Raw genomic sequence first — 17,103 nt, 5'->3', positions numbered from 1 at the left:
AAGCATTCACAATATGGACAAAAGTATTGGGACACCTGCCCATTCATTGGTTCTTCTGTAAATCAAGGGTATTAAAAAGAGCTGATCCTGCTTTTGTTGGAGTTACTGTCTCTACTGTCCAGAGAAGAAGACTTTCTACTGGATTACTGTACTGATGTGTTGCTGTGAGGATTTGATTGCATTCAGCAACAAGAGCATTAGTGAGACCACCTCACCTCACCCCCAATCCACTCCAGAAGTACTGGATGGAGCTCCACCACCATCACTCCAGAGAACACAGTTCTTCCACTGCTCCACAGCTCAATGCTGGGGGGCTTTATACCCCACTACTAGCTCATGCCTGGCATCAGGCAGCATGGTGCCAATAGGTTAATGTTTATCAATGCCTTTTCTATTGGAAATACTTCTCTACGGCATCTAGACAAGTGTGTGTGTGTGCATTTGTGCATCTGTGTGTCAGCAATGGGTGCAACTTAAAGTAGCAGAATGCTGCATTTATTAAAAGAGGTGTCCACAAATACTTGGACATACAGTGTAGATGAAGTTTAGGTCCATCTGGTATTCCAGCATTCCCCAGTCCAACGTACCTGACTCTGGGGGAGTGTGAGCGGTGCAGTTAGCATCCTCTCCTGGTCCAGCTGAGTTCACTGCAGCCACAGAGATGACGTAGAAAGAGTCGGGCTGCAGGCCGCTGAATGTGTGTGTCAGTATGTGTGTGTGTGGGAGTGTAAGAGGATACACCTCCTCGCTCTGATCTGCTGAGCGAATCAGGTAAAGCAGGATCTCTCCATTGGGATTAACTGGAGCCTCCCATTCCATATACACTGAATCCCAATCCAAGCCTGAACAGGACAGATTCCCAACCGCCTCGGATACTGCAAAACACACACACACACACACACACACAGAGCTCAGATTTAAATACAGTATGTTTGAATTTCTGTGTTTTTTACTCTCACACAACCAAATCAGATGTTTTATAAGGCCTGGATAGAAATCAGAATGTGATGTAGTTTGACCAATCAGAACAGAGGTTTTTTAATATCTCAGTTTGAATAAAGTTAAAATGTGGCCTTTAAAGCAACATTCTGTATCAATTATACTTCAATTAAAGTAAATAAATCAGCAGCTTCAGGATCATGCCGATGCTCCACTGACTGGAACAGGGAGAACGGCGTCTCCGTCATTCCCACTCTGGGCCGGAGCGCTGCTGCTGCTACTGCACTATGGAGGTTTGGTGGTGGAGCTGCAGGAGGAGAACCTCTCTCCAGAACTGCTGTGTAACTCTGCGTAACCCATAGAGTTATATTAGTGTAAAATCCTGTAGTATTACTCTACCACCTCAGCCCACATGCTGCTACACCTTCAGATCAAGCTTCTGAAGCTTCTCTCAGACTGTCAACAAATGCATGTGTACAGCTGTCCATGAGGGGGCGCTCAGAGTGATTTGAATTTATTGCAGTGGTGTAAAAGGGAATTACACTCCCCACCAGTAGGGGGAGCCCAGGAGCCAAAATACAATTTCTTGCATAATGCTGCTTTAAAAGAGCTTATATTTGCAGTGTGTCAAATCAAAAGTACACTATATGTCCAAATGTTTGTGGACACCCCTTCTAATGAATGCATTCAGCTACTTTAAGTTGCATTCATTGCTGACACAGATTGTCGAGTCCCTGTAGAGAAGAAGTACTGCCAATAGAATAGGACTCTCTCTGGAGCAGATCAACATCATGAACCTACTGGCACCATGCTGCCTAATACCAGACGTGGGCTAGTAGAGGGGTATAAAGCCCCCCAGCATTGAGCTGTGGAGCAGTGGAAGGTGTGAGTGGGAAGGTGGTGTCCAAATACTTTTGTATGATTAAATATATATGTGTGCGATGTGTGTGAGTGTGTGTGGGAGGGGGTCTATTATGTGTTTGTGTGTTATACCTGACTCATTGGTGGTGAAGGCAACTGGTAGGCTGTACTGATCCCCATTGCCTGCTCTAGTGTAGGTACACACACTTATCTCATATGAGCTGTGAGGTTTGAAGCCACTTAATTCTGCCTGAGTGGAGGCATCTGAGGAGTTCTGCAGAAAACACAGGGATCACACATTAATACATATAATCACACACACACACACACACACACACACACACACTACAAAAGTCATGTTCTATGTCAGCACCTGGTATGTAACGGTGTTTGTGTTCAGCTCCACTATTCTAAACCCGTAATGTTGAATCAGGCCATTGGGCTCCAGACTAGGTTCCCAGTGGAGCCACACCGAGTCTGACGAGTGGTTAAAGATACTCAGATTTCGTGGAGGAGACATTGGACCTACACACACAAACACACCAACAAAAATAGAGTCACACGAGATGGCATCGTTATGTGCCTCACTGACCCATAATAGGCCCTTTCATGGGTCAACAAAAGACATTTAAGGGTTCAGTGGTCTTTTAAAGTTGGGTAATGCTGTCAGGAGTAATAGTAGACCCTGAGATACTAATGGAGACAGTTCACAGCAAATAACTCGAAGCTCCACAGACAAACGAGCTGCACTGAGAAGATAATCACTCACCTGCTTCATCAGTGTGCAGAGCCAGCAGGAGGGAGGGGCCCATGCCCCTGCGATTCACCGCAGAGATGGAGAGGTTGTAGGGCGTGTACGGGGTGAGGTACATGAGAATGAGCTGGGTGTCGGGTGTGTATGTGCTGTTGGAACCTTTAGGGCCGTTTAGGAGTACGGCGTATTCTATTATCTCCCCGTTCGGCTCAATAGGGGCGAACCAGGATACCAGCACAGAGGTGGCAGAGAGGTTCCGGCTCATACTCAGCAATGGAGAAGAACTAGGGACTAAAATAAGGATAAAAAATTATGACTATGAATAAAAATAATTAAAACAGAAATCTGTGATTTCTATGATTTATATTCCATATTTTTCCTACTTCTTCATTTTTTTACATTTTTAATAGAAATGTTTTTAAATGGAGTGTTTCTATACCTTAGTTTGTGCATGGGAAGCAAGGAAAATCCAGTATATAGAATATAACATTACTTTCAGTGGGGGGAGCCGCAGGCCTGCGACCGGAAGGCTGCTGGTTCAGTCCCCAAGACAGGCAACCATAGCTAAGGAGCCTTTGAGCAAGGCCCATATCTCCCAATTGCTCCCTGGGTGCTGAGATGGCTGCCCACCACTCTGGGTGCAAGTGTATGTTTGTTTACATCCATGGATGGGTTAAATTCCAGAAATCCCCCCCACCCACACATACACACACACACACACACCCCCGGGAAGCAGAGAGGGTTAAGGACTTTGCTCAAAGGCCCAACAGTGGCATTTTAGTGAACCTGGGTATCGAACCCAGAACCCTGTGATTAATTAATAACCCAGCACTGATTCTGTCTGATGTTGAGTGTTAAATTTTGTGTTTATAATTAATTTAATATTGACATTAACACTTCCCAGCCTCTTTTTATGCCTTAGAACAGATTAAACAGATTATTGCGGTCACTGTGCCTTTAAGACAAATATGTAAACGATTATCAGACAATAATACTACTTAATTACAATAAATTAATTAATAATCAGTTTGCCATAACACAGGCCCTGAAGTGAAATGTGTGTGAGTGTGAACGCCTCACTTACTGTCATCGTCCGTTCTCAGGTGCAGCACAGAGGTGTGATTTAGGGCGGAGCCTGCGCTGGTTGCTGGGGTAACTTGGAGCACATAGGGGAAGTACTTCCTGAGTTTGGTGAAGAGGAACACCGTGTCGGTGGTGGTCTTGGTGATGGTGCGGTTGTCCGTGCGGTTGATGAAGGGGTGGGTAACGCCCGCCTCCTGCAAGCTCAGCTGGTAGAACACTCTACCGTTGGGCTCCAGAGGGGGGTCCCAACTAATCACTACAGCTGTGGAGCCGTAGAGCTGAGCTGAGAGATTGTGGACCGGACCACTCGGCACTGCAGGGGAGGGGGGGAGAGACGAGCACAATCAGTTCAGTGTTGTTCCGGAGTAATCACTGATTACTGACACTTTAGAAAAGGGAACTGGTAAATCTTCTCAGAGTGTCTGGGTGTAACGAGGGGGGGATAGCAGCCAATTGAAAAAGCATGCATCACATGCCTTTGTTCCCTTTACTTAAGTGTGCTCATAAATATCGCTTATTTATTGACAAATAAGACAAATACCACAATTTAGGTACAGATTAAACTGAATTCACGTCAGAAATCACGTTAAAAAGATGACCAATAGAATCAATGAAGGGGTCCAAATCCACAGCTCAGTACACAAACATCATTTCACATCAGATATCACACCCCATGCAATGAATATGAACACAGATGAATACGCATAAATGCAGGAAAATAAGGGGAGGTTATATCTGCAAAAAATCAACCTGCAAAATGACATAATGGTGAGTGATACTGAGAAAAGTAGAGCAACAGTGAGCTTCAGTATCCTTGCATAGTGTGTCATGGAGGTGTGCAAGGACATAGAGGCCTAGGAAACACAGAAGCACAATGGACTGGATGGAGCTGCAGAAATCAATCATAGAAAACAGAGACAAAGAGAGAGAGAGAGAGAGAGAGAGAGAGAGATTATTATTATATAACAACCTTCATTCAAAACACTTCATCAGCCTCACACACCAGGGGAGAATCTGTGTTCTCTCTCAGGGTCAGCTCTGCACCGTTTTTCCCAAAATCACACCAAAACTGAGAGCAATCTGCAGGAATCTCAGTATTCATAAAACCTACAATTAATCATCACTGTCGTCCAGAAATCTGTCGTTTTCCACTTTTTCACATAACCTGATGTCATCTGGCCATCATTTTTCACATCTGGCCAAAATTTCAAGATGAATGGAGCAACAGAAATGATTTTTCAGTGTCTTAAATGATATGGACAAAAGTATTGGGACGCCTGCTCATTCACTGTTTCTTCTGAAATCAGGGGGGTTTAAAAGAATTGATCCTACTTTTGTTGGAGTAACTGTCTCTACTGTCCAGAGAAGAAGGCTTTCTACTAGATTTTGGAGGAGCATTGCTGTGAGGATTTGATTGCATTGCATTGATTGATTGTTGGATGATGATCCAACAACCACCCCACCTCATCATCCCCAACTCCCCAAATCCAAATCAAAAGTACTGGACTCCACCACCATCGTTCCAGAGAACACAGTTCTTCCACTGCTCCACAGCTCCTCAATGCTGGTGGGCTTTCTTTATACCCCTCTACTAGCCCACGCCTGGCATTAGGCAGCATGGTGCCAATAGGTTCATGTTGATCTGCAGATCTGAGTTCCAGGTGTGAATGATCTGCAGCTAGACCCACTATAAATGACTGATGCTTCCTAACAAGACACTGATTGTTGAAAAAGCAGCTGGTGATTTCTAAAGAAAGTGTGGCCCTATGTGTGAGGTATGTGTGTGTTAAGCAGTGTCCTATTCCTCAATGACACTTAGGTATCCATTTATAACCCTGTAAAGCATGGTGGCGGGTGTATCTGTCCACATGAGGTAGCTTGAGGTAGGCCTGACTCACGCCTAATGTCAATAAATAGAGCGTCGGTAGCTAAAATATGCAGCCTCTGTGATTCAATTACTCTAATAGGACCTCGTTAATATCCAGGACATTTTTAGCAATTTCCCCATTTTCAATTTGTTCCCATTACTGGATCCAGTCTCAGAAATTCCAGATTTTCCTAATTTTACCAGGACACCCTGTGTTTTATTCCTCCTGTAAAGATGGAGATCTGAGGTTTCTGTGTGACAGTGATGGTATATTAGGTAATAGTGTATAATTACATGTAATAATAATGTAAATATTTGATTATGCATTGCCAAGAGTGGAGCAGCTCTCTGTACATCAGTACAGCCAGTGAAAGAAAACACAAGCTGGGACAGTCTGGAGTCTGTGAATAAAGCGAGCACAAATATCTCTCTCACCCACCCACCCGCAAACACACACACACACACACACACACACACACACACAGACACACACACTGCATCTCCCTCCTCCGATCATCTCGGGAAGACTTGACAATCACAGTTTGCAGCTCAGAGAGAGAGAGCTGTCCCCTTTCACAGACCTGCTGAACACATATGTGTGTGTGTGTGTGTGTGTGTATGGGTGTGTATTAGTGTTTTAGTGTGATTTTCTTGGGAACGGGGGGGATGAAAGAGCTTGGAAAAGCGGTGCAGAGCTGCTGTCCTGCCCCGTCTGTGTGAGGAGACTGACCGTCCTCCAGGGTGGTGAAGTTAAGGGGAGTGCTGCCCACCCCCCCGTCACCCAGGGAGGTGCTAGAGCTCAGCCACACCCTGTACTCCTGTCCAGCTCTCAGCCCAGCCAGCACTGCCCACTGCACTGAACCTGGAACTTGCTACACAGGAATAGAGAGACAGAGAGAGTTACATTCTGTACTTAATATATATGCATGTGTGAGAATGTGAAGGATGGTTTAATTAATTTCCAGTCGTTACAGTGATATTAAAAATCACATTAATGTTTTGCTGAAGTGGAAGATTTGGTTTATCTGTAATGAGATGAGAAGGGGAACCAGTAATAAATGTAGAATTTTTCAACAACAACAACAACAAATAGATGAAATTTATTATATGTTATATAAATATATCATATAAATATAGTATCATATATCTAAAAAATATCTATACACATTTTCATATTACAGTAGTGGATGGAAGCACAGAATAAATTGCATGTTATATTCATGTTATATTCCTTTTTTAATTTCTCTACTTTTCCTATTTATGTCTACCCTTTTTATATTTTATTAATTAATTTATTTAATAATTGCTCTTTGGGTGCAACTAATACCTTGAGATCACAATTTCATTCCACCCCATGAACCACATGTGATCCTGTAAAAAAACCCCACTGATGATAGCAGGGTTTTCTACTGATTTAATCTACAGCCATAACTTTAAAACCACCGGCCTAATACAATATAGGTACCCTAATGCCGCCACAACAGCTCTCACCCGTTGAGGTATAGACAAGACCTGATGCCTGATGTTTTGGAGATTTTCTGACCCTTCAGTCATTGTCTAGAACATCACAGTTCGGTTTGTCCACCAGATAATCAGCGTTACTCACTTCAGCTGTCAGCTGGTTTTAATGTTATGGCTGATCCGTGGACAAAAGCCATGTTAATTCAATACTAAATGGATAACAATGAAAATATGGTCCAGGAACTGTCCCGTTCTGAAAGACGGAGTACAGATACATGCTCATGAAGGTTCAAGCAAATACGGGTGAGAACAGCGGTCTAGTCTTGTTACATCAGAGGTTCTCAATCCATTGCGACTGGAGGGCCACACAGCTGACCACGAAAGCTACCCGTTTAGATGAGCTTAATACTGAGATGCTATCGGAAAATTAGCTTTTGCAAACACAATCAGTTTAGCCTATTGGATTTTACTGGACTACATAATCACACACATCATAAACTTATCAAAATATTCAAAAAATTTCTGCTTGTATCTGTTTTACAATCAAAACGAGAAATGTTTCACATTGACTTGAACTGAGAATATTTTTATTATATTTTTATTCTCAGTTTGAGAAGAGATGTTTTATTTTTGCACATTTTCAGTATCACACAAAACCCCTGTATCTTCATTTTGGATATTTTTCACTTATGTGAATCTGCCCTCATACACAAGAAGATAGTGGACCACTGTGGACCACTGTGAGCCCAATATCAGCAAGGCTGCCGGTCAACTGGCACTAGCGGTCTCTGGGAGGCTCACTGGTGGTTAAACAGAGTATTAGACAAAATGCCACCAAACTTACTTTTCCTCCATTTCTTAATTTTTGTTATCCTTCATAAATACGTTTAGAAAAATAATTGGCAGTTTCAGCAAACTGGTCATTATTATTATTATTATTTTATATTTCTCAGTAATTTGTAGTATGTCTAAGTTTATTTTCTAAAATAAAAGTCCCTGTGCCTTTAAAATCTGTTTGAGAAGATTAAAAACTAGACTTTGTACACATCGCAATTATCTCGGTGGTCCGAGGGGGGTACAGCAGCGGCAAACAGTCGGCAGGGTGCCAACCTGATCAAGCCAGAGGACCAATATAAGCTCGCTATCTGTCTGACAGTTGTTCTCTATGTTGTATTAGAATTTAATGATGAATGGACCAATACATAATATTAAAAATATATTATTACTATTTTTAATAATAATATTATTATTGATTGACAGCAATTTAAAAAATTAATCATATTTAAAAATGTCTGTATATTAAATATCTATATACTTCACACTGTCATATTACAGTGGTAAATGGATGCACGGATTAATTTCCACAATCTTTTGCCAATAAAATGTTTGAAAGTAAGCCCACTTATGTGTGTGTGTGTGTGTGTGTGTGTGTGTGCGCGTGTGTGTGTGTGTGTGTGTGTGTACTTATGCCAACCTGAGTAGAAAGAGTGATGTTGTCACTGTAGAAGATGGTGTAGAACTGTATGACACCATTGGGCTCGGCTGGGGGTCTCCAACTCAGTCTCACTGTTCTGGTGGACAGATCTGAGTATGACACATTCTGGGGAGGGTCAGATGGCACTGTGACAGGGAAAAACACACACACACACACACACACACACACACACACAATCTAAATACCTCAGGATATAGAAAAAGAGTGCCATTTGTGTCAGGATGGGTGCGTGTGGGGTGGTGGATGGCAGGCTATGGATGTCTATGTGTGTGTGTGTGTGTGTGTGTGTGTGTATAGAGATGTGTGAGTGTTTGTTTACCAGACTCTGATGTGCTGAAGGTGATGTAGATCAGGATACCCCCATCTCCAAGACGGGTCCAGCTGGTCACAGAGGCGTTATACCGGCCGGGCCCATCCACGCTTACCACCACTGATGTTACAGTTATATTGGCTATAAACTCAGAGCTCAGGTTCCTAACACACACACACACACACACACACACGTGTATATTTAGAATAATGGAAATTAGTAATTCTCTTTAGTAAATCTCTGATTTGACAGCGCGAGAGTAAGGAGCACTCACCACACTCGTACGATGTAGTACAGGATTTCAGAGTTGGCCTCCCGAGGCGGTTGCCATGACAACTCTACTTGGTTATCTGACAACTTCTTGGCACGCAAGAACTGCGGGGGGGAGCTTGGTACTGCCATTTAAGAAAGACAGTTCTTATACTTATTCTTCTTGTTTTTGTCTTATTGCTCAAAAGTTTGGAATCAATGCTTTCAATCGTACGAAACCAATTTAGCATCACATGACAATTAAAAGTGGAGATCTAATACAGCTGTGATATCACTGCGATATTACACATCCAAGAGCTTTTAACAGATTTCACCAGAAACATCATCAGAATTCAATAATCCATGTCATAGTATTAATAATGCACTGCATTTATCCAAACGGGAGTAAAATAAACAATGTCCAAATGTTTGTGGACACCCCTTGTAATGAATTAATTCATCTACTATTGCTGATGCATATGTGCAAATGTGCACACACATCTTGTCTAGTCCCTGTAGAGAAGTACTGCCAATAGAATAGGACTCTCTGGAGCAGATAAACATCATGAACCTATTGGCACCATGCTGCCTAATACCAGGCGTGGGCTATAGAGGGGTATAAAGACCCCCAGCATTGATGTTCTCTGGATTGACGGTGGTGCTCCATTAAATCATTCTGGGATGAGCTGGGGAGTTGTGGATCCTCAGAGCAATGCTCCTCTGAAATCTAGTAGAAAGCCCATACTGGACAGCAGAGACAGTTACTCCAACAAAAGCAGGGTGAATAAGCAGGTGTCCCAATACTTTTGTCCATGTAACGTATGTCTACCCCCTCAGTCCATTTGCTTTTTTCACTTCAGATGCCGCTTCTGAATTTGTATTTACATCAGTGGTGTAAAAGTGAGTTACACCTTGCAACTGTAGGGGGAGCCCAAGAGCAAACATGGCAATTTTCGCATAACAATGCTTTAAAATAGCAAGACTTATTAATACGGCGAGTGATTCCAAACTTTTGAGCAGCATTGAAGGTCACCAAGCACAAGCATGATAAACAGGCTGCTCTCAGTGACCATGATTAGAAACAATTTACTGTGTCAGGAGGCGGAAGGCCCCCCAGGGTTACTCTTCAAACCTGGAACCCCTTCTTTACACATAAACAAGCAAAAACACATCTGCACACACACCACCTTCAAAAGAGCCAAGAACCCTGTGAGGAACCTGTAGAGCTGAGAAGAGCTGAGCATTAGTGTGACAGGTTATGTGTGACAGGTCGGCGTCCGCCTCAGCTGTAAAAAGGAACCAGCAGGTTAGACTCCATTACTGCGCTACTGTTCCTGAGGGGTCCTGTTATTGCTCATCAACAGCACAGACACACACATACAAACACACTCACCATCCTCCAGGGTGGTGATGTTAAGGATCTCACTGCTGTGGTTGCCCAGGCCAACCTGGGTGGCCGCCTGAACAGCGAGGCGGTAGTTTGCGTACTTGCGCAGGTTGGACAGCACAGTGAATGGAGTGTGTGTGGTGAGGTTCAGGGTGTGTGTGGCGTTCCAGTACTCCACACTGTAGTACAAGATGATGCCGTTGGGAACAACAGGGGGCGACCACGTCACATTCACCTCACTGGAGCTGATGCTCTCGTAGGCCAGCCCATATGGAGGACTGCCAGGCACTGAAACACAGAGATGCACACACACACACACACACACACACAATTGATTATCTCGAATTGGTTTCATGGTAGTAGTTTTTATTATGATTATTTAATAGCCAAGCGGTTGCTATGCTGTTTCTAGGTGGTTGTTATGATATCCCAGGTGGTTGCTATGGCATTGCTAAGTGTTTGCTATAGTATCCCAGGTGACTGATTTGGTGTTGCTAAATTCTTGCTGTGGTCTCCTAGGTGGTTGCTATGGTGATGATAAGGGAATGCTAGATGGGGATGTTGGGTTTGTGCTGGATGGCTACAATGGTATCCTAGGTTGTCTCTATGGCTTTGCTAAGTGTTTGCTAGGTGGTTGCTATGGTATCCCAGCTGACTGCCATGGAGTTGCTAAATGCTTACTGTGGTCTCCTAGGTGGTTGCTATGGTGGTGATAAGTGATAGTTAGATGGGTGTAGCTCAAATAAATCATTCAATTATACCCAAAAGCCAAAGCACCCACCATCCTCTCCTGACATCATCTGCAGGGGGCGCGAGGTCTGGTCCCCGTGGCCGAGCTGCGTGTGCGCCCGCACGCTCACGCTGTAGTGGGAGTAAGGCCTCAGGTTGCGCAGCGTGATGCTGGGGACAGTGCTGTTGACTGCGTGGCTGTAGGTGTCGTTGCCGTAGAAGACTTCGTACCGGCGAATGATGCCGTTGGGCTTGTCAGGAGGAGACCAGGTGATTGTGGCAGTGGAGGAGGTGGTGTTTACTATAGCCAAATCCCGCGGAGGAGAGTCTGGTACTGATGGAGGCACAGATGGAGGAAAGTGAGAGGAAAACAGTATGTGAGAGAGAGAAAATGAGAGAATGCTCACGAGCAAGAAAGTGATCAGTGTGATCTTCTCCATACCATCCTCAGGTGTCAGTATGTAGACGTCGTCCTCCTCAGACAGAGGGCTCTCACCAGCTGCAGTAGAAGCCGCCACTCGCAGCTTATATCGTGTGTATTTCTCCAAACCTGCAGAAGATATTAACATCTACAGCTCACACAAACAACTTTAACATTAGCTGTGGTGAGAGCAACCTGCAACCTGCTATCATGACTTTTTAGGACTGGTGGAGTCTTCTTTACTCATCTTGTATTTCTGATCTTGGGCCGGACTTGCTAGGACGTCCTGACCTGGTCATGTTGGTCAGCTGTTCCACTTCCTGGATTTCTAACTGTTCTGAGATCTCTTTAAACCCCTTCCATTAACAGACTCCTCTGCAACATCTCCACCCTTCTTTCTGAAGGCCTCAGAGAGCTCTCTGGATCTGGCCATGATGGTGATCTTCTTCACCTCTCACTTCAACCATCAATCAAGAGCAGACCAGACTAAACGTCTGAGGTTTAAATAAGACTCCAGACTCCTCCAGAATAATCCTCTCCAACCATGTTCTGATCATCTGCAGCTGATGTTCTGCTCCTGAGTCTGATTCCACACATTTGAAGCCGTAATAAATGTGTGTGTCTTAGTATAGTCTTAGTATAGTTAGATTAGCTCCATCTCTTGGTATTGATCCAACATCCAGATGTTTAGATAAGTTCAAAAAGGACCTCAAGGTTTCATCATGGGGCGTCCTGTTGTTTTCACGTGGACGAAAGTGCTCCGCTTACCTCTGAGCACTATGCTGGTGGCATCTGTCATCTGCTGCTGGGCTTCATGGCTGTGCAGGTTGAGCAGATAGACCGTGTAGTGTGTGATCTTCCCATTGGGGTTCAGAGGTGGACTCCAGCTCACCAGGACAGAGGTAGAGCTTATGTTCTGGTAGGACACATCTTGAACAGAACTGGGGACTGAACAGAGAAGAGGTTTTTAGTTTAGCAGAGACCTGGAGAAACAGCAGAATGAGGGTGTGGTCCTGGATGAGGATGATGAGGATGATGAGGGTGCAGTGCTACGTTACCCTGCTCTGTAGTCTTCTCTGAGATTAGTGTGGCAGGTCCCTCTCCCACAGTAGTGTAGGCAGATACGCTGAAGTTGTACTCAGTGAACGGACTCAGTCTCTTCACCACATAGGAGATGTGATCAGGGGACAGATCCACTATTTCTTCAGTGGCTGGCAGAACTGTGGGGTGGATGGTGATGATGATGATAATGATGATGGATGAAGAAACAAAAATAATGGGGAAATAAGTCTTTATATTTGACTATATGAAAGGTGGGAAAATATAAATAAAAGTACAGTAAAAATAATATTAGATATAGACAATATACAAATACATAATATTTCCCAATATCAAGTAATTGTAAAATTATAATAAAATTATATATATATATATATATGGGGTAAATAAGTTAAATAAGGTTAAATTATGTCACTGTGTAGATCATTTTGCAAACAATAAAATTCTTATAATTTTACAGAGCATAATGTATATTTACTCCATTAATACATACTAATGTACTGGATGTATACAAATAAAAAATGCTAACAATGCTAATGCTAATAATAATAATAATAATAATAATAATAGTATACATTAAGTATAGTAGATGGCCTTAAAAATAGCCTAAGAATAATAATAAATAATATTCTATTATTTAAAAAACAATATGTATATTTACTACATTAGTACAAATCAATGTACTGTATATAAACAAGAATAATGCTAATAATAATAATAATATACTTTAGTATATTTAAACTATAGTAGATGGCCTTAAAATAGCCTAAGGATGTGTATGTGTGTGTGTGTGTGTGTGTGTGTGTGTGTGTGTGTGTGTGTGTGTGTGTGTGTTTGTGTCTGTTCAAAGTACTCAACAGTAAGTTTGTGAAAGTGGCAAACACACAGGTGGTGTTAGGGTGGTTAAGTGACAGTGGTTCATTTAGTGTTGTGTTTAAACCCCGACCACTAGATGGCAGTATTGTACTCTGTCTTCAGATCCCACTGTTCTGATTGCTTAAAAAGTCTACTTTTTATCAGATAAATAAATATATATATTCAGAAGTGCTGTTACCCTCGATCCAGCTGGTGACCGCAGTTTGTGTGAAGGGACGAGTCTGGTGGGTGACCCCTGTGACCGCAGCCCTGGTGGAGGGCTGTGGCTGTGCAGGGCTAAGAGAGGGAGGGTGTGCAGAGCCTGAGGTTACAAGTGAAAGGTCAGTCACAGATACAGTGACAGACTCATGGGGTGTAGCAGTGCGCTGATTGGTGGCAACAGTGAGCCATGGAGGGGGTGTGGTTGGGGGGCTCGGAGTGAGGGGCTGCTCGGCGGTTCCTGCCGTGCGTGAATTAGTGGGGAGTGAGGCGGTGGCGTCAGTGTTGAGCTTGTAGATGCTGGTAGAGCCCGGGTGGCTGGGGCTCCACGTGGGCTGGGAGTCGGGGGAGGCGGGAGTGATAGCGGACTGTGCAGTTGCCGTGGTGATATTAGTTGACCTGGCAGAGCGACGACGCAGCACTCGAGAGCTGCTGTCATAGTAACCTCCTGGAGACATACCCACACGCTCTCCAGTCCTGTTTACATCCTATAAACACAGAATACAGCATCCTTCAGGGGTAAACACACACAGAATATCGAACGTCACGCTGACCTGGATTTCTTTTCTTTCACTTTTTTCATTTAAAATTGAAATAAAATAAAACATTTAGAAAAAAAAACAAGCAAAACTAAGAAAAACTAAACATTTAAGGGTAGATTCACCCTCAATATCAAGGGCAAGGTAGAAAGCGCCCAATCCGAGGCCGCCCACCACTAGGTTATAGTGACAGAAATTTTCAAACATCAATTGAAGTGGAGTTACAGATGCAGCAGAAATGAATTCTGCACCACTTGGGGGCGCACTAGCCAGCTAAAGTGTCATTAATCAGCATCAAACGGATTCAATTAGACAGATTACTTGTCCACACACTTCTACTTCTACTGCACTAATGAGTGCCCTACTTAGTGTGCTTGTGTGTGGTTTGGGATGCAGCCTTCATGTTTGTTTTAAGAGGAACAACAAAATTTAAGTGCAAAAGAGTGCACTATTTAGTGTGCTTGTGTGTGGTTTATGATGCAGCCTTTGTGCAGCACTAATAAGTGCACTTCTAAATGATGGTGCACTATTTAGTGTGCTTGTGTGCAGTTTATGATGCAGCCTTTGTGCAGCAGTAATAAGTGCACTTCTTAATGATGGTGCACTATTTAGTGTGCTTGTGTGTGGTTTATGATGCAGCCTTTGTGCAGCAGTAATAAGTCCACTTCTTAATGATGGTGCACTATTTAGTGTGCTTGTGTAGAGTTTATGATGCAGCCTTTGTGCCGCAGTAATGAGTGTACTTCTTAATGATGGTGCACTATTTAGTGAGCTTGTGTGCAGTTTATGATGCAGCCTTTGTGCAGCAGTAATAAGTGCACTTCTAAATGATGGTGCACTATTTAGTGAGCTTGTGTGCAGTTTATGATACCAGCACTAATAAGTGCACTTCTTAATGATGGTGCACTATTTAGTGAGCTTGTGTGCAGTTTATGATACCAGCACTAATAAGTGCACTTCTTAATGATGGTGCACTATTTAGTGAGCTTGTGTGCAGTTTATGATACCAGCACTAATAAGTGCACTTCTTAATGATGATGCACTATTTAGTGAGCTTGTGTAGAGTTTATGATGCAGCCTTTGTGCAGCACTAATAAGTGTACTTCTTAATGATAGTGCACTATTTAGTGAGCTTGTGTGCAATTTATGATGCAGCCTTTGTGCAGCAGTAATAAGTGTACTTCTGAATGATGGTGCACTATTTAGTGAGCTTGTGTGCCATTAATGATGCAGCCTTTGTGCAGCACTAATAAGTGCACTTCTAAATGATGATGCACTATTTAGTGAGCTTGTGTGCCATTAATGATGCAGCCTTTGTGCAGCACTAATAAGTGCACTTCTAAATTATGATGCACTATTTAGTGTGCTTGTGTGCAATTTATGATGCAGCCTTTGCGCAGCACTAATAAGTGTAATTCTAAATGATGGTGCACTATTTAGTGTGCTTGTGTGCAGTTTATGATGCAGCCTTTGTGCAGCACTAATAAGTGCACTTCTAAATGATGATGCACTATTTAGTGAGCTTGTGTGCAGTTTATGATGCAGCCTTTGTGCAGCACTAATAAGTGCACTTCTAAATGATGATGCACTATTTAGTGAGCTTGTGTGCCATTAATGATGCAGCCTTTGTGTCGCACTAATAAGTGCACTTCTAAATGATGGTGCTCTATTTAGTGTGCTTGTGTGCAGTTTATGATGCAGCCTTTGTGCAGCACTAATAAGTGCACTTCTAAATGATGATGCACTATTTAGTGAGCTTGTGTGCAGTTTATGATGCAGCCTTTGTGCCGCAGTAATGAGTGTACTTCTTAATGATGGTGCACTATTTAGTGTGCTTGTGTAGAGTTTATGATGCAGCCTTTGTGCCGCAGTAATGAGTGCACTTCTTAATGATGGTGCACTATTTAGTGTGCTTGTGTAGAGTTTATGATGCAGCCTTTGTGCAGCACTAATAAGTGCACTTCTAAATGATGATGCACTATTTAGTGAGCTTGTGTGCCATTAATGATGCAGCCTTTGTGTAGCAGTAATAAGTGCACGTCTAAATGATGGTGCTCTATTTAGTGTGCTTGTGTGCAGTTTATGATGCAGCCTTTGTGCAGCACTAATAAGTGCACTTCTAAATGATCATGCATTATTTAGTGAGCTTGTGTAGAGTTTATGATGCAGCCTTTGTGCCGCAGTAATAAGTGTACTTCTTAATGATGGTGCACTATTTAGTGAGCTTGTGTAGAATTTATGATGCAGCCTTCGTGCATCAAATGATAAAGCAGCTGTGTGTTTACCTGCGGTAGTCTTCGGAGGGTAATGTCCTGTACCAGTACCTCATGGAACAGGACCAGTATACGGTAGCGAGTGATGAGGCCATTGGGCTGGCTGGGAATGCCCCAGGACAGACGCACTGACGTGGAGTCTACAGCTGTTGCTCTCAGATCAGACACTGCACCAGGAGCTAAAAAACATTCACAAACACACACACACACACACACACACTGTAAATTACTGCGTAACATAAGGCACTAACGCAATAAAACACTGTACCTGCAGTACCACTCCAGTAGGAGGCAGCACATGCTAGACTTAAACACAGCCACAGTAACATGATCAACATGCACTATATGTCCAAATGTTTGTGGACACCCCTTTTAATTAATGCATACTGCTACTTAACATTGTACCCACTGCTGACACAGATGTGCAAATGCACACACATAAAACTTGTCTAGTCCCTGTAGAGAAGTACTGTCAATAGAATAGGACTGCCTAATGCCAGGCCTAGACTAGAGGACTATACAGAGCCCGCTCCACAGCTCTGAAATGATGCTTGTGCTCCATTTTTATATTTTCTGATAAGTTCGAGATAAGGTCTGGTGCT

General features: G+C 43.1%; 2 protein-coding genes across 2 annotated transcripts in view; both read right to left on the bottom strand.

The window, feature by feature from the left end:
- Positions 1–17,103, bottom strand: part of ptprq (protein tyrosine phosphatase receptor type Q) — a 70,813-nt gene that overhangs the window by 25,099 nt on the left and 28,611 nt on the right. Inside the window, exons 26-37 of the mRNA XM_072695226.1 lie at positions 16,514–16,680; positions 13,670–14,177; positions 12,615–12,776; positions 12,325–12,504; positions 11,578–11,685; positions 11,188–11,469; positions 10,413–10,694; positions 3,639–3,950; positions 2,570–2,845; positions 2,174–2,325; positions 1,933–2,074; positions 588–875 (exon numbers count right to left, since the gene is read on the bottom strand). Of these exons, the coding sequence (XP_072551327.1) occupies positions 588–875; positions 1,933–2,074; positions 2,174–2,325; positions 2,570–2,845; positions 3,639–3,950; positions 10,413–10,694; positions 11,188–11,469; positions 11,578–11,685; positions 12,325–12,504; positions 12,615–12,776; positions 13,670–14,177; positions 16,514–16,680 (2,859 nt within the window). The remainder of the gene's footprint in view (positions 1–587; positions 876–1,932; positions 2,075–2,173; positions 2,326–2,569; positions 2,846–3,638; positions 3,951–10,412; positions 10,695–11,187; positions 11,470–11,577; positions 11,686–12,324; positions 12,505–12,614; positions 12,777–13,669; positions 14,178–16,513; positions 16,681–17,103) is intronic.
- On the bottom strand, positions 6,018–9,172 carry LOC140575072 (phosphatidylinositol phosphatase PTPRQ). Its single transcript, XM_072695210.1, has 4 exons — positions 9,045–9,172; positions 8,780–8,934; positions 8,440–8,585; positions 6,018–6,376 (listed from the first exon to the last, which is right to left on the bottom strand). Exons 1-4 carry the CDS (start codon positions 9,170–9,172, stop codon positions 6,134–6,136), a joined length of 672 nt encoding a protein of 223 aa, XP_072551311.1. The 3' UTR covers positions 6,018–6,133.

This window comes from Salminus brasiliensis, chromosome 13 (assembly GCF_030463535.1).
Source record: "Salminus brasiliensis chromosome 13, fSalBra1.hap2, whole genome shotgun sequence".
Classification (NCBI taxonomy): Eukaryota; Metazoa; Chordata; class Actinopteri; order Characiformes; family Bryconidae; genus Salminus; species Salminus brasiliensis.
Note: the sequence above shows the minus strand (reverse complement) of the source record. Positions and strands in the feature narration are given on the sequence as shown.

What these genes read in the sequence shown, in the direction of transcription:
- LOC140575072 (XM_072695210.1), bottom strand. Translation starts at nt 9,172, where the DNA reads ATGGCAGTACCAAGCTCCCCCCCGCAGTTCTTGCGTGCCAAGAAGTTG. An exon ending in CTTCAGCACATCAGAGTCTG is followed by an intron (nt 8,586 to 8,779) that starts GTAAACAAACAC and finishes TCCCTGTCACAG; the next exon opens with TGCCATCTGACCCTCCCCAG. An exon ending in ACATCACTCTTTCTACTCAG is followed by an intron (nt 6,377 to 8,439) that starts GTTGGCATAAGT and finishes ATTCCTGTGTAG; the next exon opens with CAAGTTCCAGGTTCAGTGCA.